The sequence below is a fragment of the Oncorhynchus masou genome, chromosome 27 (assembly GCF_036934945.1).
Source record: "Oncorhynchus masou masou isolate Uvic2021 chromosome 27, UVic_Omas_1.1, whole genome shotgun sequence".
Taxonomy (NCBI): Eukaryota; Metazoa; Chordata; class Actinopteri; order Salmoniformes; family Salmonidae; genus Oncorhynchus; species Oncorhynchus masou.
This window is the reverse complement of record NC_088238.1, coordinates 21,420,411-21,443,586: the sequence shown is the minus strand read 5'-3', so window position 1 is coordinate 21,443,586 and position 23,176 is coordinate 21,420,411. Positions and strand designations below refer to the sequence as shown.

General features: G+C 46.8%; 1 protein-coding gene across 1 annotated transcript in view; it reads right to left on the bottom strand.

The window, feature by feature from the left end:
- The window catches only part of LOC135515780 (semaphorin-3C-like), a 40,740-nt gene that overhangs the window by 3,404 nt on the left and 14,160 nt on the right, over positions 1–23,176 (bottom strand). Inside the window, exons 3-17 of the mRNA XM_064939510.1 lie at positions 14,911–15,071; positions 13,374–13,436; positions 11,181–11,300; positions 9,841–9,931; positions 8,501–8,620; positions 8,124–8,266; positions 7,906–8,020; positions 7,266–7,335; positions 5,117–5,261; positions 4,623–4,845; positions 3,093–3,181; positions 2,422–2,463; positions 2,034–2,191; positions 1,000–1,067; positions 38–168 (exon numbers count right to left, since the gene is read on the bottom strand). Coding sequence (XP_064795582.1) covers positions 38–168; positions 1,000–1,067; positions 2,034–2,191; positions 2,422–2,463; positions 3,093–3,181; positions 4,623–4,845; positions 5,117–5,261; positions 7,266–7,335; positions 7,906–8,020; positions 8,124–8,266; positions 8,501–8,620; positions 9,841–9,931; positions 11,181–11,300; positions 13,374–13,436; positions 14,911–15,071 — 1,739 coding nt within the window. The remainder of the gene's footprint in view (positions 1–37; positions 169–999; positions 1,068–2,033; positions 2,192–2,421; positions 2,464–3,092; positions 3,182–4,622; positions 4,846–5,116; positions 5,262–7,265; positions 7,336–7,905; positions 8,021–8,123; positions 8,267–8,500; positions 8,621–9,840; positions 9,932–11,180; positions 11,301–13,373; positions 13,437–14,910; positions 15,072–23,176) is intronic.

The window sequence follows — 23,176 nt, the reverse complement described above, 5'->3', positions numbered from 1 at the left end:
TCTCAATCAACTTTGACTCGGGAAGTTGTTGTCTGACCTCTTTCCTCCTGTCATTGTCTCTGTGGATGAGCCAGCGAATGGAGGCCTGAGGGGACTTAGGAAGACACTCTAGGAAGGTGGTGTTGTTCTTCACTCCATACTGCGTCATCTCCACCGCGTTCCTGTACGCTGAAACAAGGGTGTTTCACACACACGTCAACTCATTGACAGACATAAACCACACAACAGGGTGATGTAGGTCCCAAGAGTCAGGGTCAAAAGTTGACCGGAGGTTTAGTGACACCTGTAGTACAACCAAACCCTCACAGTCACTAGGGGGTGAATCCTAACTTCCACTTAAGTCTAATTTTCAATTAGTCTCCCATTGAAATTTGACTCAAGTTAATTAAAATTATCCCCCAAGTACGCTTGTTCGTCAGATTGCATCCCCACACTTCATATCTGTATAGTAGAACAAGCTTGGTTGACCTGGTCTTTAACTGACAGCATTGTCATCTGATGTGTCCCAGCCAACTAGCTCATCCCCATGCTGGATGGATGACAGGGTATAGACTAATTAGCGCCAGTGACCATATGGTTTAGTCCCATGACATATGTTGATTTACACAGACTTATACTGGAATGTATCACTATGGGGACCGTAGCGCCTCCCCTTGTTAGACTGCTTGCCAACAGCTGATTGAGTGAATCATCTCTGTATAGTCTGTTTGCTTACTCTCTCTCACACACACACACAGTCTCAAGGGGACAATACAGTAAAACACTATACACTTGCTGCTGACCCACAAGGGCCTGAACCCAAATGACCCATAAACCAACAGAATCTATGTTAGACCCTTTTAGAGTAAAATGAGTACAGCTGGGATAGACTAGCCACAAAACAAATGAGTCGAGGAAATCAGATAAATGGATAAGCACACGAATGCCCTCTGTTGGCCAATTCAACAGAGCTGTGGGTTTCTCAGGCATTTGGTGCACGTTGGCTGGATGATGCCATACCTTTCAGGTTGAATCCTCTGCACTGAGTCAGTGGGTTGCCATGGATGATGTCCTGTCTCCTGCTCCTTCTGTGTAGAAACCATAATCATCCATAAATATTTCCAATGCCACAATACAGTACCCTAATATATATATATAAAAATGTACTATGAAGTGGCCTAACCGTTGAATCCTGTCAAATATATTGTATATCTAGTTTTATTGCCTACATAAACTAGTTGGAGAATACCTACCTTTCAAAGCCCAGTAGCTTATACCAACCCTCCAGCCCATTATGAAAATCTCTAAAATCCCCAAATATCAACAGTGAGGAAGGACCACTGAGCCAGAGGTGTGAGGAACATTTGACAGTGTTATTCCACTATATGGTTCAGTCGCCTCCCATCCAACAGCTACAGGGAGAGAGAGCTTAAACAGCAGGCTTTCTGAGGAGTAAAAGGGTAGAGCCTCTGTTCCCTGACCAAGCTACACTTCAACTGTGGTTGACTGAAATGGCAGCTGAGCAGCCGGTGAGGAGGGAAACCAGAGGGGGGACTGTTCAAAGTAGAACGGTATCACTCACTGTGCTACGGCTGTGTTATGGCTATGGTTGGATCAATTCAAGAATACATGGTGTATACACTGAGTATACCAAAACACAGACAAGGACCAGGACAGGAACAGTGTCAGAACAGGGGGAACAGAATGACATGACAACAATAATGCTGAAGCGGGGAACAACCTCTGGAACAGACAGATATCGGGGAGGTAATGAAAGCAGGTGATTGAGCCCAGGTGAGCCTGACTTGTCTTTATTCCCAGCTAATTCCCCATGAATAACACCTAAGCTATGTGAAGTGTTGCCCTATACTGTAACCCTTAACAACCTGGGTCCTCAGCACCAATGTTTTACAGGTAAAAGCAGACTGCACCATAGAGTGGAATAACACTGTAAAATGTTAATTGTGCCGCTCGGTTTGCTTTAGAGTGGTCTTTTCTCATAGTTGGCATTGTACTGTTGATGTTGACCCAAACCAGGGTCTGTAGTACCGTACCTCTTGCCAGTGGGGTAGAAGCGGGAGCAGCTCAGGCCGTCCCAGGCACAGTAGGGGTCTCTGGCCAGGCAGCAGTCGGCGCAGGCTGAGCCGTAGGCATGGCAATGGTGCAGAGACACTTGGGACACGCCGTGCTCTGAACTTACGTACAGCTGTTGCTGCAAGGCAAAACAGTTCAAATGTCAACCACACTGTTTGTTTTAATAAGTGGAAGCGTGACTTAACTAAGTTAAGATCACGGACAATTATGGCTTATTATCTGGCTTTCCGACAGAGTCACAATTTTAATGCAGAAAATAAACTATTGCACGAGGCGATAGCAATGAGCTAATCAGAAGCATTTTGAAACAATATTGAGATACATTAAGCACTGCTTGCATATACTTACTTTTTTGGATGATATTCTCAAGTTTGTCACTGGAGCTTGGTTCTGGGAAGAGAGAAACATGCCACAATGTCAATAATATTACATAACAAATGTTGTGACCCTATGTCATAAAAGTAATGGACCACAATAACTTTCTTATCTTATCATATTACATAAGACCGTAGGTGTGTTTGAGCTCGTCCTTGTTGCACATCGTGAATCTTAGAATGTAAAGGACCAAATGTATTTCCTGTGTAGGGGTCTTTTTACCAACACTCAGGTTATCTAACATCTTATTAAAAACCATGTAACCGTCCACCGCGCGGCACTAGTAGGAACACTATGTGAGATCTCTATGACACGTCAAACTACACTAGTGGGAGACCGGTGTCGTCCAGGTGCAGAGAGAGATTAGCTTGGTTGGGCCTTGATCACATGGATGACTTGCTTTGTTTATCAGGCTGAGATAAAACAGAGCGTGTGAGGGTTGGTATGGGTGACTGGCATCGCCCTCTAATGTCAGTATGCTTCCCATCAGTCGTGTGGTGGTCTGGTGCCCGGGTCATCACGCTCCTGAATACCCCTCCCTTAGGAGTACAGTCTGTGACCCTTTGCGAAAAAGCCAAGAGCTCCTATTCTGTCTGCATTTGATGTCTGTCTGTGTTTGAGAGAGAGAGAGAGAGAATTCAAACCTTAAACACTTCCAGCTCTTCTAGTATCAGATCCTGGTCCAGGGAGCGGTTTGTGGGGAGAGCGATGACCTTTTGCACTGTCCCTTTGTCTGAGGACACACACACAGAAATTTTGTTCTGATTTATTCGGATCCCCATTAGCAAACACATAACGAAAAATACATTTCAGACAAAAAAACTTCACAATTGCCATACTACATGTTATTGTTTTGAAATGTGTGTGTGTGCGTGCATCTATCAGTTCCATATACACGTCAGAGAATGGAGACAGCTGTGACCAGTATCCACAGTCAAGCCAGTTGTGGGTTTGTGAGCTTTAGAACCCACAGAGAGGAGAACGGACAAAGGCCACGGAAAGGGGCAGAACTATGTTTGTCTAGGAGTTAGCTAGCGAGTAGAAGGAGGAGAGAGGAGAGTTACAGCAAGATCTCCTGAAAATCCCTGAAAAAACTCTCCACATCCCTGAAACAAAGCCCCCACCTCTCCGCCCTGCAGTCTGACATTACTGGCATGTCTTCAGGCATCTTGGCGGATTGGAAGGCTGATAAACATAAACAGCTGTGGGTGAGAGAAAGGAGAGAGGCTCCCTGGGATGCATGACGTACAGCCAGCTCCACACTCCCCTCTCAGACCTGTCCTCTTCCTCTTCCTCCTCCACCCAGTGGGCTGCATCACCCTCCTGAACGTCTATTTGTCTCTCTTGCAGCTCGTTATAGTGCAGTTATTGTTCTATTCACAGAAGAGCGAGACCGACTACTCATCTTGAGTTCATATCCCCTCTGTAATCATTTGCTTATGAAATGCCTGCGTTATGGCATGAGAGCAGAGATGGATTACTGCAATATGGAATGAAATGCAATTAAGTGGGTTATGTATAATGAGGGCATTGTGGTGGCGCCACCGCCTGGTGACAGAGAGAACAGGTCATTTAGGCTGTCATGCTGGGGCCTGGAGATCTATTAGCATCCGTAGCCAACATGGATGCTCCATCATGGACGATGTCACACTCTTTACGAAGCATCCCACTCATGTAACCCACCGCGTTTGTCAGAGCTTTTTAAAGTGCAACTCTGATGGTTATTGAACACAAGTGGCGAGACGAGAAATATGAGAATGTTAGTCTGAGGGCATCCTGAACAGGCATCCTGAACAGGCATCCTGAACAGGCATCCTGAAGAGGCATCCTGAACAGGCATCCTGAAGAGGCATCCTGAAGAGGCATCCTGAACAGGCATCCTGAACAGGCATCCTGAAGAGGCATCCTGAACAGGCATCCTGAACAGGCATCCTGAACAGGCATCCTGAACAGGCATCCTGAACAGGCATCCTGAACAGTCCTGAAGAGGCATCCTGAACAGGCATCCTGAACAGGCATCCTGAACAGGCATCCTGAACAGCTACTTAGGTGCTGATGTAGGCGATGTACAGGCCCTGTGCTGCTCCCAGCATGTGATGTGTGTATGTTGTGTGGTGGGACTGGGTGCTAGTTGTCTCTAACAGATCAATAAGGATGTATCGTTCAGTTCAAACCTGTGCCCAGGAAGAGGACCTGGTAGTGGCCATCTGCAGCGGTCACCTGGTCCACAGCGATGGAGGTGTACTTGTAGTCAGCTTGCGTTCTGACCACCAGGGGCCTCCTGCCAACGGGGTAGATAGGATTGAACATGACCGGGTGGTTCCTGACAAACGTCACCACGTCGTCAGGGAACTCCTTGGTGCTCTGAATGTGAGGGGTGAAGGCTCCGCCTGGACACTGCAGGGAGGGAGAAAGAGGAGAGATGCTATAGAGGTGAATAAATCCCTACCACTCAGCTCTGTGACAAAGGTACATAAAGGAAAAGCCTACCCCTGACCCTGAACTCTGCTGTCCTCATCCTCATCGATTAATGTTTCTCTGACCTTGTTTCCTCAACCACACTGATAGACACAGTAGATAATGTGTAGGAGAACAACAAGGAACTGTACATTTGCATTGGAGCTCGTCTTATTTTGAGTTCAATACAGATATTAGATCCTAAACTCACTGTTCCAGGCCGGGGGTAGGGGATCCGTCCCTGGTATGCCACCCACTGAAAGTTCGGCCCATCCCTGTGAGCAAACGGCCCGTTGAAGACTGTCAAGATGTCTGCCATGTTGTAGACACACACGGCCGAGCCCTTAAACACTGAGCTGTGGGAAACGACACACACATTCCGGCGGTCAGTGTGATGTGGATAACTGACATCCCAGAAGCCCCCAGATCCACCCAGTTAAAACATCACAGTCCTTTAAACCCTGCTGTTCATAGGATATCCAAGCCATCAAATCCGGGTGAAGCTTACTGCCACCCCACATCGCCCTACTCAACTTGCCCCTCTTCCCCCATTCTTGCTCCATTCCCAGAAGGATATGATGCGGTTTGGACCAGACCCTAAAAACCACATGACCATCAGTAATACAAAGAGCCTTTGTTCAGCGAGCAAAACAGAGGAGAAAGCCTGAAGGAGCAAAAGGAAAAAACACATTGTGCTGATAGGAATGACAATGTTGCATAGAGACTACAGACTGTGTTGGACATACATACACACATACATACATACATACATACATACACACACACACACATACACACGAGCGAGAGCGCAAGCGGGAGAGAGAGCGGGAGAGAGAGCGGGAGAGAGAGCGGGAGAGAGAGCGGGAGAGAGAGCGGGAGAGAGCGGGAGAGAGAGCGGGAGAGAGAGCGGGAGAGAGAGAGCGCGAGAGAGAGCGGGCGAGAGAGAGCGCACGAGAGAGAGCAAGCGATTGCTTGGAGACATGGAGACTACAGACTGTTTTAGTTGGCTATAGAGAGAGGATGAGTCTCAAATGGCCGGGTTAAAAGATACAAGTGTTTCCTTAGGATTTATAGAAGGGTCCCGGTACAAGGTTGAGTAACCCTGATCTAGATAATGCCCAATTAGCCTTGATGATTGAAGAAACCAGGGTTGTATTCATTAGTGCAGAGCATAGCAAAATGTTTTGCAATGTAAAAAAAACAAGTTTCTTATTGATAGTTCCCTTCCTGTTTCTGCACGTTTGCTTCCGTTTAGTTCCTAGTGAATACAAACCTAGTTTGAGTACACATAACAGGCATCCATAGCCATCCTGCAAAAGCACTTGAGGATAAAGAAAGTTATTGAACACATACAGTGTCTGAAGTTACCACATACAGTAACAGTAGACCTCAGGAAACACCAGGGGTCCTACATGGTGATACTCATGCATAATGAACTTGCTGTCAACATTGCAAAAGGAAGCAGAGCTCACTAACTGCATTACTAGTATATAAGGAAAAGGGATCAATGTAATGAGAACGGTATGGTAAAGTTAAGTCAATGAACCAAATACTGTAGTGCCAGAGGAGGCTGGTGGGAGGAGCTATAGGAGGATGGGCTCATTGTCATGGCTGGAATGGAACCGTATCAAACATATGGTAACCACATGTATGACTCCGTTTTATTTATCCCATTACAAATGAGCCCATCCTCCTATAGCTCCTCCTACCAGCCTCCTCTGGTACCACATGCAGGTCACTAGAGTGTGCTCCCAAGTGCCGCAGTGGTCTAAGACACTGCATCTCAGTGCAAGAGGAGTCACTGCAGTACCTATTTTGAATCCAGGCTGCATCACATCCGGGCGTGATTGGGAGTCCCATTGGGTGGCGCACAATTGTCCCAGCGTCGTCCGGGTTTGGCCGGTGTAGGTGTAACTGATGTGAAATGACTAGCTAGTTAGCGGTGGTGCGCGCTAATAGCATTTCAATCGGTGACGTCACTCGCTCCGAGACCTTGAAGTAGTTGTTCCCCTTGCTCTGCAAGAGCCGCGGCTTTTGTGGCGAGATGGGTAACAATGCTTCAAGGGTGGCTGTTGTCTTTGTGTGCAGAGGGTCCCTGGTTCAAGCCCAGGTAGGGGCGAGGAGAGGGACGGAAGCTATACTGTTACATAGGCCGTCGTTGGAAATAAGAATTTGTTCTTCACTGACCTGCCTAGTTAAATAAAGGTTCAATTTAAAAAATGAAATGCTACAGTAAGGTGATACTGGAGGTCTCTATCCAGGAGCTCCTGTCATGTTTGCTTCATTCCTAATAGTATCCGGTGCTGCCATGCCAGTCAGCATAGCCACTAAGGCTCGAGCAATATCACCATTGGCCTCACCTTGTGGATGTGAAGACGCCAAACACCAGGAGGCTCTTGGGGTGATCAGTTTCCAGCAAAAACACACTCTCTGGAAGGGAAAACACAACGTTGTGTTATGGAGTCAGCGTTCATCATGCACCTTATCGTTTAATAATCCTGGAACGGAAGAGTCTGAAGTGGAGATGAATTGAATGAATGTCCGTGTTGACAGACCTCCATAGACACAAAGAAGACTAAAATAATACTAAGGGATGAATTGGGTCACTGTTTGGATAGTCCAGATCGTCATATTATCAACAAACGATCTGTTGAACAGCTACTGCTTGTTAGGTTTAGACTAAAGGTTAGGGTAAGGGTTATGGTTGGGGATAGAGCTAGAAGATAGTTTAAATGTTACTAATAGTCTGTTGAGCATCTACAGGTAGACTAGCCAACTAAAGTGCAACCATGAATTATTTCAATACTGAGAAGGTCAACAAACCGGTGTAAAGACCCTTCTTATAATCCAAAACACCTGAGCATCTAAGATTCATTGGTATTTGTTAAGACTGGCCAGCGAGATGTTGAGTTGTAGGTAAACAGGAGACGTGGTTTGGGTTGGAACAGAATGTTCCAGGCCTTGGTGAACATAGTAGGTAGGTGTTGGCGTATTCCTCACCGAGCTCATCAAAGTGTGTCTCGGTGCCGTCCTCCTCCAGAACTGAACACACCATCCGGGCCTTCAGGAACGTGGTCCACTTGTTCACCAGGCTACGCTGGCCACCTATGTCATTCTGTAGACGTTGAAAGAGATGCATGTTAATGTCTCATGTATGCACACATACCCTTGTATGCAATGCACACGCACGTACACACACTTCCTGAACACACACTTACAGGACACACTCTAGCGACCATGGTGTGGATGTTCTTGGTATTCCCACTGTTGTCCGTCAGTCTCTCCCGGAAGAAGAAATACAGTTTAGCATCGTTGGGATCCGATCCATCTGGGATTAACTGGGCATCTATGAAGATGGGTTCTATGGAAAACAAATAAACAGGGTCAAAGGTTATAGTATAACGTTCTGTCCATTGTCTCCAGTGTCAAAGTAGTTGAAGTACATTTGATGTACTAAATGTGGATCTCCAACTCCAGACGTGTTAGTGCAGGGATGGAACAAACGCCTGCCCAACCTCTAGCTCTTCAGGGTCACAGTTGGAGACTTCTGGTGTACATTACATGTGCTTCATATGTTTCTGCTGTATGTGCTCACCACTCAGCCACTTGGAGTTGTGCTGGTCTGTCCTCACTGCGTTCCTCCTGGTGAGGCTCCTGAAGATGGCAGCATCCGTCCCCATGAAGTCTATGTACATGCCTGAGAACAGCTCCTGGTCTGGAACACAGAGACACATACAGGGCTGTCTTCATTATGGCACTGCATGGAAGAAAATGAAGTAAAACAGGGAGGTACTACCTGAACTTGTCCACTAAGAAAAGCTTGTTTTCATTTTCCATTGCAAAAAGTTGCGCTACGGTGTGCCCTAATGAACACATCCCTGGATCATAACTGAACCATCTTACTCCCATCTGACCAAACATAACACTCTGTTCACCCCCCACGAGCCCTAAAGACTTGACAAAACACACAAAAAAATAAATCACTGACTATTAATGGTCAAGGGAACAAAAATGTGCCTGTCTCAATTTCCATTGACAGCAATGGAAATTCTGGGTTCATATTCAATGGTGAATTCAATGGTGATGGAATTTTTTCATTTAACTAGGCAAATTCTTATTTACAATGACAGCCTTTATTTACAGAGACAGTACATCACTGTGGACAGGGAATGGTGACAGTAAACAGTAATGGAGCCAACAGTGGATTTACAGCCATGGTGTTTGATCTCCCTGTACTCTGCTAATGACCCTGGCTGTGAGCCCGCACTCTTTTTCTTTCCTCTCTCTACACCCTCTGTGAATTTCATCATTCCATTACTCTGTCACTTCATCATTCCATCAGCCCCAGCATGCAGCAGCCTGTACTCTGGCGGTGTGGCTCAGGTCCAAGTGTTTGTCTGTGATTGGCTGCTTTGAGGGGAGCAGTGGTGTCAACATCCCCCAAACAGCACAAGCTCATATGAGGGGTTCAGTATGGAGATGGAGCCTTTTTATCTAGCCCAGACACAGGCCTGATTGTCCCCTAGTCTGACTCAGAGGTCCCCTCCCTGCCACAACCACCCCTCCTCTCTGCCACCACTACCCCTCTCCTCTCTGCCAACCCTCTCCATGTGACCGGACAGCCCGGGCTTGAGGGGCTGATGACGGGTAGGGCTGCTGACGCCACAGGGCTTGGGTGTCAGAAAGTTGAGCTGTGCGTGCGACTCAGTGCCTCTGGCTATTTCGTCAGAAACTTGACACCCGGCAACCAATCAGAGGCCAAAGGACGACACAGACTGACAAGGGTGTGCGGCCCGACCTACGGCAGGGTCACCGATAAGGCGGATGGGGAGTTGGGTTAACCATAGGGTGGGGAAGCACAGCGATTTGGGTTTTTGTATGATGTGTCCTGCAGAGACATAAATAGAGCCAATAGAGGGACAGAGGGAAACTTACTAAGCATGACGGAGACCGTATTGACTCTAGGATTGAAGGAGCACCTTCCCTTCCCAGATTCCATTCTGGAGTCAATGTGGAACACTTGCTCCTGCAGGAAAAGAGAATGTAAATAACATATTTCATATGGGAATTTGGTGGAATTCAACCTTCTGCTCTTTTTAGCAATAAATATGAGATTATGAGCATTCCAAATGTTCTCAAGGTAATCCAGAGTAAGGTTTTTTTCCCCTCTGGTTTAAAGAGTTACAAAACCAGCGCTGGGCTTTACCTTTACTGGTCTGCACATGACATTAAAAGAACATTCCATTAGGGAGGAATGTCCTCCGATGGGCTGAGATGCTGTGGTTCCATCTCAGACCTGGCCCTCCGCCACCCCTCACAGTGAAATGGATCATCTGAATTTACAATCTCGGCGGTCAGCGGAAAATCCCCCCGGCTTGGTCCAACCCACACTTCGACAGTTCTGACTGGGGGAATGAAGGGGAAGGGGGTGCAGTCAGCCCAGGGACGCTCTCCAGAAAAGCGCGGCTGCTCTCCAAGTGGTGCGTGAAGATTTCCCGTGGCTCTGGCAGGGATCCATGGCCATTCATCACAGGGTTTGTACGGCGACACACTCACACAAAGGTGACCTGTCTGTGGCACTGAAATCCTCCTCACCAGGCTCCCATACAACAATGTGACACACGCTTAGGGGCCTAAGAGCCCAGGGAGATATCCCACAATAGCAGCTTATTACTGTTAGCAAACCCAGTCTGAGAAACGATACTGACACATCCAAAAATTGGCGGATGGGAAAAACAGAGCAATGCTGCTTTTTAAACAAAACCCTAAATGACAGAAGACACCATACTGCAGAAAGAGCCTGGTTTCGAACTCTGTGCCGATTAGCATTTGGCAGGCGCTGCAGACTGCTGTAACTGCGAGTGAGTTCAGTGAGCGCTTTTCTCCTGGAGGGGTTTCCCAGTCTCGTTTTCAGGGCCAGGTGGCCAGAGACCGGGGCAGACAGCTCCTCCTCTTCTACTCCATCCCTCTCTTCTCTGTCTCAGAGAGACTGACACACAAGGCTAAACTCAACTGTAATGGCTGCTTTCCTGAGGATGTCTTGGATTAAGACAGACTTCCTCTTGCCCCAGATGAGACAGAAACAAATCCGGTAGTTTGGTTTCAGAAGCAGAGGCGCCCAGCCGTAAACCTACCAAAATCTAGTTTCAGCAATAACCACATCACATATCCACAGGAATTTCCATTTGTATGAGAATATGGTGGTAGAGACTGTACTGTAGGTGAACTATAGCATAGCGGTCATGGTCTGATTATAAGTCAAGGAGCATACGAACCTCTGGTCTCCTGCCCCTGTTGATGAAGGCACAGACAGGACTGTAGGCACCACTCCCACAGATGAACAGATGGGTTCTGTTGAACGGCTGGACCACCCGGATGAAGTTACCACATCCATGCTGCAGAGAGGTGGAGAGGAAATTGGTTAGTACGTGTATGAAATCAAAGTATCCATACATCAGTCAATCAATCTATCATGTAATGTTGCATGTTCAACAGCAAAATCCTTCCAGATTGCAATTGTTGAGAAGGTCATAAAGCTATCAGTGGCTAAGTTGTGTTTGGTCAGGGACTATGCTTCATAAAGAGCAATTACACAGTTCCAAATGGTTAGCTACCAATGTTAGTCCAACTTTCCTCACTTGCTTCTTATGTACTGTCATTAAGTACAATCATAAGAGCTATTTCCAGTTTGCTCCCTGGCACCGGTAGAGTGGAAAAAAGGGTGTCAACAGTGAAGTGATGTTTCGTCAAAGCTCCGTCTCCAGGGCTGAGTAAATACAGCCCTGTGATCTGATTACAGACCCAATCGAGATCTTTCCCTCTTCAGCACGAGGTGGGACTGGCCGGAGCACTGGGCTTTGTGCGTAATAAAAACTCAGACCGCGGAGCGAGCCAGCGGAGGAGAGGATCATCCAGGGAGCCATTAGGAACTTGGCCATCCCCACGGAAACGGAGCAGCTGCGCCCACTCACACTCCGCACACTAACTCCGCCGAGAAAAACAATGATATGTCCAACATCACACACCCTTCATTCCCTCTCGCTTTTTCACTCCCTCTCCTCCTAGCAGATAAACGCCCTTCAGACGACACCCTCCATCAACTCTACACCCCCCACTGCTCATATCCAATAGCAGATTTACAAATTAACTCATTTCATGTCCCAGAGCTTGCTGGTGTTAACTATCCAGCCACAGGTCCCCTTCAGAGACAAGCCAGAGCAACTGTAGTAGGGGATTTAAAACCAGGCTGATGGCCTTTAAGGGAGGATCACACAGTGAGGGAACTTTTAAACATGGACTTAATCAATCTCATCCTTTTATACATACAATAAAGGAATATTTCTCCCCGGATGCCATGTGTGGTCGTAGTCTAGAGGCCCGGTGACCCCAGATTCTATCGTAAAGGAGGAATTGAATATATATACACACACACACACACACACACACACACATCAGGAGGGTAACCATAACCTGACAAGGGCTGCGATTCAGGAAGACAAATAAAATGTCTGGGAGAAACTGCATTATAAAAACCGAGTTTAAACAGAGAGAGAAAGAAAGAGCGAGTGAGAGGTAGAGAGAGACAGTAAGAGTAAAGCGAGAGAGAGAGGGGAGAGGCCGAGACTGCAAGATAGAGACCAGGCAGGGCTGCGAAAAGAGGGATGGAGGAGTAGAGGCGGAGGAGGGAGGTAAGCCGACCACTCGGCTTCTCCACAGAGACGCTCAGCCAAATATTTGTGCGAGGCTGTCCACAGAGCCGGAGCCGTGACTCTAGGCAGCACTAATCACCCTCCACTGACTAGAAACAGCTTCTTCTCTAGCCCTACAGTACAAGACTATGGTCCTACACTCTAGTACTGTACAAGACCACAGCTCTCTGTCATGGTGGCTGTTGTTACTAACTACGACGACTAGCTTCATAACAGTACACCACATGAATGCCTTTGAAGTCACAGTCCAAATAAAAAAACACAGACCAACACAGTCCACTAAAAACAATGGAACAAAAACAGAATGTTTGTCCTAACATGCAAAACAGCCTAATTAGTTACAGAAAACTGAATCACCAGCTGCTGTTTTGAGGTTGTCGATGTTGTATATGCTAATACAACAGAGACTCAGTGCAGTAAGGGATCAGGACAGGTTATGGGATCTGTTGTCAGTCACAGTAGTTAGCGTACTGCTTTGATGCTTGTTTATTTTCTCTGGGTGGATTTGAGCACTCCTATGCCTCATTCTTCTATCGACTAACATAAGGAATGCCAGGAGTCAATGACTCTCCTCAACTCCACATCTGCAGCCCCACGCGTTTGGAACCCAGGATGCTAGCACATGCTAACACATGCTAATGGAGAAGGACCAGATACCTCATCAGTATAGTGTGTTCATTCATTTAGTTAGCATCACACATGACTTTCAGTGGATTTGGTTAGCAGTTAGTGCTACATATTGAGTGTAAGTGTTCTTACCGTGGGGTCCTTGCCAGCCATTTGGCATTCCTCAATCTTGCTAACAGATGCAGGCCAAAACACCTGGTGAGAATCACAGAAAACAGCTTCATTAGGGACCATTGCACATCCTGGTCTTCTTGGAAAGTTGGGATTTAAAAAAACAACAGAAACAAACTTCACTCACTGTAGCCACTTGCTAATAGGGACGCCCTACACTGTAGTGAACTTGCTAATAGGGACGCTCTACACTGTAGCCACTTCCTAATAGGGACGCCCTACACTGTAGTGAACTTCCTAATAGGGACGCCCTACACTGTAGTGAACTTCCTAATAGGGACGCTCTACACTGTAGTGAACTTCCTAATAGGGACGCTCTACACTGTAGTGAACTTCCTAATAGGGACACTGTAGTGAACTTGCCCGCCCTACACTGTAGTGAACTTCCTAATAGGGACGCTCTACACTGTAGTGAACTTCCTAATAGGGACGCTCTACACTGTAGTGAACTTCCTAATAGGGACGCTCTACACTGTAGTGAACTTCCTAATAGGGACTTCCTAATAGGGACGCCCTCTACACTGTAGTGAACTTCCTAATAGGGACGCTCTACACTGTAGTGAACTTCCTAATAGGGACGCTCTACACTGTAGTGAACTTCCTAATAGGGACGCTCTACACTGTAGTGAACTTCCTAATAGGGACGCTCTACACTGTAGTGAACTTCCTAATAGGGACGCTCTAAACTGTAGTGAACTTCCTAATAGGGACGCTCTACACTGTAGTGAACTTCCTAATAGGGACGCTCTACACTGTAGTGAACTTCCTAATAGGGACGCTCTACACTGTAGTGAACTTCCTAATAGGGATGCTCTACACTGTAGTGAACTTCCCAATCATGATGATAACTTGCCTCCAGTAAACACTATATTTCCAAACACATGAGGAGCTTGAAGGGTCTAATGCTGGGAACGTATCAGGCAATTACTTTGCAAATGGATGTGCTACAGTTCTCTGGGGTAAACTAAATGCATTCCCATCTGTTCTGCTCTTCACGCCTGTCAGTTACAGACAGGATGGCTCCCTCACTGCACACAGAGATACAATTAGCAGGGAACTTCTGTTACAGAATCACAGAACTGCATCAAGCACCACTAAGATGTGTCATATTTTGCTCCATGAAATGGGTGTGATCTAGCTTATAAAATGTACTATATTTGAACTTAATTACCACAATTACTGCTCTTGTATAATTAGCATCATGTATTCAGCCATGACCTGCCACGTGCAAGGAAAGCTAAATGAGATCAAGGTTGTTTTGTCTCCTTTAGTGTGAGCTTGATAAATAGGATGGAAAGTAATAGAACTCATGTTGGTATCAGACAAAGAGTTGTGAGTCTTCACTCCATCATACTGTAAGGCAGATGAAGTCAGTATCCTGCTATATCCATTCTCTACTTACAATACCATCACAACGATCAATGATCAACTAAACACTTTGATCATGCCGTAAGGAAAATCCTCTTAGCACTTTAACGGACTGCTCAGAGGACCTCACCTTGAGTGTCCCATGGGTGATGTTGTTGATGTCCATAGACAGGACATGGTCCTTACAGCCTACATACATCCTGTCCTGGTCCTCGTCCATCAACAGGATCCTGTAGTCCATGGCCTTGTCTGACAGACTGTAGTACTCCACCGTCTGGGAGGCCTGCAGGTCTGTGGGATACAACCAGACAATGTTATGGTGGGAAATAAATGAGGAATCTGTTATCGTTGACAGCAGGACGATACCAAGTCAGCTAACACTGACTAAACAAGTGCATAAAAAGGTGATTGCATCCGTTTTCTAATGCATGAAGTAGATTCCACACAACAACTTTCCAGCCACTTTATGAACACTGGACTATCATGGTGAGCAAAAGAGATCTGTGGAAAAGCCATTTACTTTGTTGTCTCTCTGACCGACCAGCTACTGAAAAAACCTGTATTGGCCTAAAGCAAGAAGGAAGAAGTAAACGTCCTCTGTCTAAGCGTCCAGAGCTCTCCAACCAAAGGCCTTCACTGTCTATGCCAAACTCACGCATATTCATCACTATTGACAGGGGCAGGGGGGGGCAGGAGTGGAGGAGTTGAGAGCAAGTTGATCCTTCTTCCTTTTCTTCTCTCTAATCAACAAACAGGCTGGCTATGCTCTCCTTGAGGCCTCCAGGCTAAAATCACTTTTCATTACTCTATTCAATAGAGAAGGTCGAGGCCCTTTAATCCTGAATGAAAGCTGTTTTCCAGTGCCTCACCTCACTCGCTTTCTGATCATGGATGTGTGTTTAGTGCTGTTGCCGTATGGAATACAGCTAGAGTTGTTTACATGAATAAGTACCGTTTCCCACGCCTCTTCACTTGATCTTGACATACTCTATAAGCATCCTCACATCCCTATTTTTCGCGGTATCCAATTGGTAGTTACAGTCTTGTCCCATCGCTGCAACTCCAGTACGGACTCGGGAGAGGCGAAGGTCGAGAGCTATGCGTCCTCCGAAACACGAGTCAACCAAGACTCAACGATTCTTGACACAAAGCCCGCTTAACCCAGAAGCCAGTCACACCAATGTGGCAGAGGAAACACTGTACACATGGCGACCGTGTCAGCGTGCACTGCGCCCGGCCCGCTGCAGGAGTCGCAACAGCGCGATGGGACAGGGGCATCCCTGCCGGCCAAACCCTCCCCTTTCCCGGACGACGCTGGGCCAATTGTGCTCCGCCCCATGAGTCTCCCAGGCGCGGCCGGCTGCGACAGAGCCTGGACGTGAACTAGGATCTCTAGCGGCACAACTAGCTACTGCGATTCTTTGCCTTAGACCACTGCGCCACTCGGGAGGCCCAAGCATCCGCATTTCGCTACACGACAAGCATTTCGCTACACTCGCATTAACATCTGCTAACCATGTGTATGTGACAAATAAAATTTGATTTATCCTACGCCCCAATCAAATGTAGAGAAATCAACTTTGGCGATATTCTTTAAAAAAAATAATCACAAAGCAGTCGGTTGGTGTATCATGTATAACTTTAGGCATGAGCATTATCTCACAGCGCCTAATGAACAACACACACAATGCTTTGTTTCCACCAGACGCAAATCTAATACGAAGGCCCTTGTCAAACTCCAACAAGTACAATGTGCATTTAACAAAGAGAACCTCTGGAAAAAGGAGAAGATCACGTGTCCAAAGCTTTAGAGGTGAGGAGATAATATCTCCCTGAGCCCAATGCGATGCTAAGTTAGCTCAAGCCTTTGGCTCATCAGGCTACAGAGGTTCAACGGCCTGCTCTGCCAGAGATCAGGGACGCCAGGCGTGCCACCAGGGGTGAAGAGATAACTATAAGAACTAATTAAAACCATGCTTCACTCCAAACCACTCTTACCTACATCCCTCCAGAATAAGCAGGCAGGGGAGAGATTTAAAGACCTTCTTGGAAAGGGTTTTATTTGATCTTTTTCTTGTGCTTGAGGGAAAGGAGTGTTCAGTTTACAAGCCTGCGGGCTCCTGCTTCTGTTTTTCCTGGAGCAAAAGGTGCTGACTCTCACTTAATGATTCCTGTTTACAGAAGGGTTTATTGTAGCTCTGCTCAATGTGGATCTGGAAACCCCCCTAAAGTCAATGCTCTTGATACAGCCTGATTCTATCCATATTGTCCCTCTAGAACATTCCACCAGGGGAATAAAGTGTTCAGAGGTGTGTGGGGTGAGGCGGCCCAGGTGAAATAATGATAATAAGTTAACTCTATTGTTTTCTCAGTGGAGGAATTGGACACTTTCATGTTTCCTACCGTGGGTGGAAGCCCTAACTAAGTCCAGTGTTTTGGGGGGAAACAGCACGGCAGGCGTGCGTCACATGACCCCGCCGCCCAGCTGATCCTCTGTGAGGTGAGCATAGCCTCTGGTGCATACCATGGGATCCAGTGTCTGTCTGCTCATCATGATACCAGCGGGAAACACAGGAGTCATGCCTGGGTAAGCAATACAGCCTATCAAATTGTCACAATAGCCGTTGGTGTACCGCACCTGCACTCTCTGAAGAAAAAACATGAAGACTCACTTCATGTGCTTCTCCACCATTTTCTGCCTGAGATGCATGGGATTTGCACAATTTAGCATGCGTCTAATTTATAATGAGATCGGCTTACAAAGAGAGATGGTGGCAGGCAAGTCTGTGGATGTTTATTCTACTACCCATTAACCTCTGACCTGATGGGATCGGAGGTCATCCTTGTGGGACGAGTTAAGCTTTTGACCCCATAACATTAATACGTGGCTGTGGAAATGTAATCTAAACTTAAACAATATAATGGCTGTCATAGATCAGTAATAATGAGTCCCAGAAGTATCGCTTAAAGCATTTGAGGACAGTGGCTGATACATGTACAGTACTGTCTGTTGCCATATAAATCATTGGGTTGACAATCAAACCCATGCTCTTACGATGAGCTCGGGCCTGTTTATTGAAAACCAACATATCAAATGGGAGCTCCCATATGCTCTCATAACAATGAATTTTAAATCCATTAGGTTGTAGTAATATTTATTAGTCATGGGCTTAGCCTGCATTCCACTATGATGACATCACCAGCAGAGACCCTAAGTATGTCATAAGTGTTTGTGGATATAATTGGCTATATTGTCCTCGTCTGTCCAGTCTGCTATGGATGGTGCTGTTTATATGTAGACTGGATTCACTCAGATGTGGCTTGAGGAAAAAAACGGGCTCTAACTGTTAAACATAATGAGTAAGAATGTTGGTCATTGTTATTGGCTCGCTTGAAGTATTCAGGGGATCGTAAAACGGGAGGACACCACCCTTGACAGTAAGACGTTGGGGAGGTCTGGTATGTAGGTTGAGCTGCTGTGGTGTTGACTGGGAGGATGAAATGGCATATCCCTTGTTGTTTAGGCATCATGGACAGGATACAAAAACATTCCTGCCCCCGTTACAGAACACGCCCGCAGTAGGAGAACGCAGAGCAGTGTTGAGGACTCAGTAGAGGATTGTGGCTAGTCTATTATTTTATTACTCCAGAGTTCACTTTGACTGTGAGCGTTCACCCATGAACGCTATTCCATGCAGGAATAGCGTTCTGACAAGGCACGTTCACCCATGGGGGCTCCGCTGTGCAGGAATAACGTTCTGACCAGGCACGTTCACCCATGGGGGCTCCGCTGTGCAGGAATAGCGTTCTGACCAGGCACGTTCACCCATGGGGGCTCCGCTGTGCAGGAATAGCGTTCTCACCAGGCACGTTCACCCATGGGGGCTCCGCTGTGCAGGAATAGCGTTCTGACCAGGCACGTTCACCCATGGGGGCTCCGCTGTGCAGGAATAGCGTTCTGACCAGGCACGTTCACCCATGGGGGCTCCGCTGTGCAGGAATAGCGTTCTGACCAGGCACGTTCACCCATGGGGGCTCCGCTGACAAGCAGGAATAGCGTTCTGACAAGGCACGTTCACCCATGGGGGCTCCGCTGTGCAGGAATAGCGTTCTGACCAGGCACGTTCACCCATGGGGGCTCCGCTGTGCAGGAATAACGTTCTGACCAGGCACGTTCACCCATGGGGGCTCCGCTGTGCAGGAATAACGTTCTGACCAGGCACGTTCACCCATGGGGGCTCCGCTGTGCAGGAATAACGTTCTGACCAGGCGCTTTCACCCATGGGGGCTCCGCTGTGCAGGAATAACGTTCTGACCAGGCGATTTCACCCATGGGGGCTCCGCTGTGCAGGAATAGCGTTCTCACCAGGCACGTTCACCCATGTAGTGGACTGCGGGTTGCAGAGCAGCCGACCGCTGCAGGTGACCACACAGTAATACCTCTAGTCCCTTTGAAGAGTGGTTCATTTGTGAGAGCTTGGTCAAGCGGAAGTGGCACAAAAACCTTCAGTAGGGGCCAAGAGACCACAACGGTCATTCAATATTTAAGAGTGGTGGTGGGTTGCGGGTTTCGCATCGTCGTACACTGCCGCAGAGCAACTGCAGATGTTATCTAGTCTGTGTGGAGTAGTCTACATATTTCGCATGCAAGACTAAAACCCAGATATAAATCCATACTAGCGGTCACCCAAGACATCAGGTCAGAGATCCTCGATGGTGAGAATGTAACTAATGGATACACATTCACCTTGACATTACAGCAGGATCTCAGATGATCTATATTTCATCAGCTTATTAACACACTTTCGATTCACATTTGCATTGATCCCCAGTCCAGTGAACCTTGTGCACGGAGGGCAAATCTGTTTTAGACAGCAGGCTTTTAATCCAGTCTAAAACCCACCAGGAACGTCTGATGACATTACCAGACAGCAAGCTTTGATCATCATACCCTATAAACAAGTATTCTGTAAACTACGGGAGGGAGGATAGCAGAGAAAGGCAACAACCGTCCTGCATGCCACATAGCACTGTCCAAAAGGCAGTTGTGATGTCAGTCTGTAGAATCTAAGTGAGGGATTTGGGCAGCAGCAGGGACTTGTCCTTCCGCCCATGATGGTATTACTGTAATTAAAATCGTGGAAGAGATTGCAGTGTTCATTTCATAATTGTATAAATGTAGATGGGATAGGCCTCGTCTTATTTCACGTTGCTGTGATTACATTGGGGGGGGGGGGGGGTACCACCACAGAGTGTAAGAAGTCTCCCTCCGGCGAAGTGAAAACCCATAACACGGAATGACAGACTAACTCTCCCATTTGTTAGGCTGATCAAAGTAGTAGGCCTCCATGATCCCCACCAGTAAACAAGCCAGTGGTGTTTTAGGTTTGGCTCGCCATACAAGGAACAGTTTTATCACATTGCAGAATTGTAAAAAGAGAGATTCAGCGCCGCTGGAAAGTACGCCGTCTGGCTTTTACAAGAGCGATGACTATGTGGGTCCCCCCAAGACCAGGTTTAAGGACATGGAGCCAGCAGTCTGTGCTGGTCGGCCCACTGAGCCACCCGACAGGGGGGGGGGGGGTGGCACCAGCTGGGGACTGACACTCAGGCTGTACTGAGCCATGACACGTGTAGTCCAGCTGTGTCCAGGCAGGGTCAGGTGCAAAGAGGCATCAAAGGATCAGGATTACGGCATTGTGTGAACAGACAACTTCCTAATATGGATGTCGTACGCGGTATAGGATGGTTCAAGCCAAGGCTCATCTGAGGCTGAAGTTTAAGAGAACCAAGTCTACAACCAAGATTTAATCCGCTCTAATCATCGGGGTACTGAAAAGCTAGACTAGGTTAAATGGTTAACCCGGTCTGTGGCGTGAGTTCTTGCTGGATGTTGGCTACCTCGGTGTCTGAGAGCCAAAGGCCCAGAGAGCTTTAGACCCCATTAACACCACAGAGACGGGCAGGCGGCCAATCACAAACCTCCCTTTGAGTCTCAGATTCAATGCATTCCTTTTCAAAATGGGCCACACCCTCAAGGCCATCATGAATTCATTTACCACATGCAAATGAGGCATTGTCTATTTTCAACGACTAGGAGCTGTGTTCCACTGTTTTCAGGGGCAGGAGTTGGCGGATCCCAATTACTCGCCTTGATAAATATTGAAGCATGGGCTTAGTACACTTCCGCCCCCTGATTCATGTACCCACTGAAGATGGAGTGGGTTTCTTTATAAACGTCTGACTTTAGACCTCTTGCCAAGTGTCGGTGCCCTTTGTGAGGACAATGCCACATCTCCTTGGGTTCAGTTCTGCATGGCTACACTCCTCTAATACAATGTTGGTACATTCACACATACTGCGCCACTCACAACCTTTACCCTGGCAACTCAAAGCTTCGGTCTGGCTCTGGATACGCTGACCCGCACGAGGACATTTCTTCCATCACCATGGGGATATAGGCCTAGCCTACATTACCTCTACAGTATACAGTGTTATGGAAGGTGGTATTTAGGCAGGTAAAGCAGAGGGGGCGGGTTGGGTATCGTGCCAGAGCATGGTCTCCTCCTTGTCCCCCCCGTAGAGAGGGACGACCCAGAGTGGCCAGTGCAGGGCGACAGTCATCTGGCTGTCCGTCTGTCTGTCTGTCTGACATTCCCCACATTCTCAACGCGGCAAGAGGAGCAGGAGCACACAAACTCACCGCTCATGTATCAACACACTCCTCTCCATAGACATACAGGGACTGCTTGTGAGAAAGAGGGACAACCGCTCGGGCCGAGTAACTCTCATCCCATCAAATGTCATCCTCTTCCCACCATTTTCTGTAAGTTACTGCATTATCTAGCAGTCTCCAGACATAATGTCAGGGGACTCGGTAATATGTAGGATGCCTATTCTCCTATTAGCCTTTAGTATGACATCCCCATTATTGATTTCTCACTCCATTTTCACTATGTAGGACAAAAGGGTAGAACACGAGGGCATGGAATAATCTTTCTCCTTGGCAGTGAGAGTGTGGTTCTCTAAGACTCTGCAGGGTGAGGTTACTCAGCACCAGTATCAGAGCAGTCTTCGTTACACGGATGACCTGCGCTGCAGTGGCGTTGGGTAATATCTCCTCCAGGAGTCTGAAACCGGAGACGCAAACCAACCTGTCCATCACGCTAGCTAAGCGTTAGCCTTATTTAGCACCTGGCCTCTTCACCTGCCACAGCATCCCACCAACCCCCCCACCCCCCCGGTAGGGCCTCATGACCTTTCACCTAACCATCCTCCAATTACTCCTTCACCCCGCCCGCAGATACTAAATCAATGTATTTTTACTGTCAGTTCAGCTACAGACCCCATGAGACCAGAGGGAGAGTCAATATTGAACTATAAAATGTGCCTTCCTGTATTATACTTATGCTGAAATGTTTATTCTATTCTACGGAGTCATTTACTTTACGTTCGTATTCTTATCTTCTATTATTGCATTCTTGAGAAGGAACCTGCAAGTCAGCATTTGGTTGGACGGTGTTTACCATGTGTATCCCGTACATACGACTAATATAACTTGAAACTGTCAGGTTCAGGGGAGGTTTAATAGACAGTACTGGGCCATGAGAGTCTCTGATTTATTAGTGGAAGAGAAGCAAAGGCTGAGAAATTTAGGCGAATTGGGCGGAAATGACATGTTGAGATCGTCGTTTTGTTGGATTAAAAAGCCTTTCCTTCCTGGCTGACATCATGAACGTCAAACGGTCATCTCAGTGCTGTTGAATTATGGTGAGGGTCAGTGGTGTAAAGTACTTAAGTACTTAAGTAAAAATACTTTCAAGTACTACTTACTGTAAGTCGTTTGGGTATCTGTACTTTACTATTTTGTGATGACTTTTACTTCACTACATTCCTAAAGAAAATAATATACTTTTTACTCCATACATTTTCCCTGACACCCGAAATGACTCTTTACATTGTGAACGTTTATCAAGAGAACATCCCTGGTCATCCCAACTACTGCTGATCGGGCGGATTCACTAAACACAAATGCTTTCTTTTTAAATTACGTCTGAGTGGTGGAGTGTGCCCCTGGCTATCCGTAAATTTAAAAAATGATGCGGATTACTTAATATAAGGAATTTGAAATGATTTATACTTTTGATACTTAAGTACATTTGATCAATTACATTTACTTGTGATACTTAAGTATATTTAAAACTAAACACTTTTACTCAAGTAGTATTTAATTGGGTGACTTTCACTTGAGTCATTTTCTAATAACATATATTTACTTTTACTTAAGTATGACAGTTGGGTACTTTTTACACCACTGGTGAGGGTACAGAGAGTAATAACTGATCACAGACATGCCGTTTCTTTTAACCTTCACTCAAAAACGATATGTTATGACC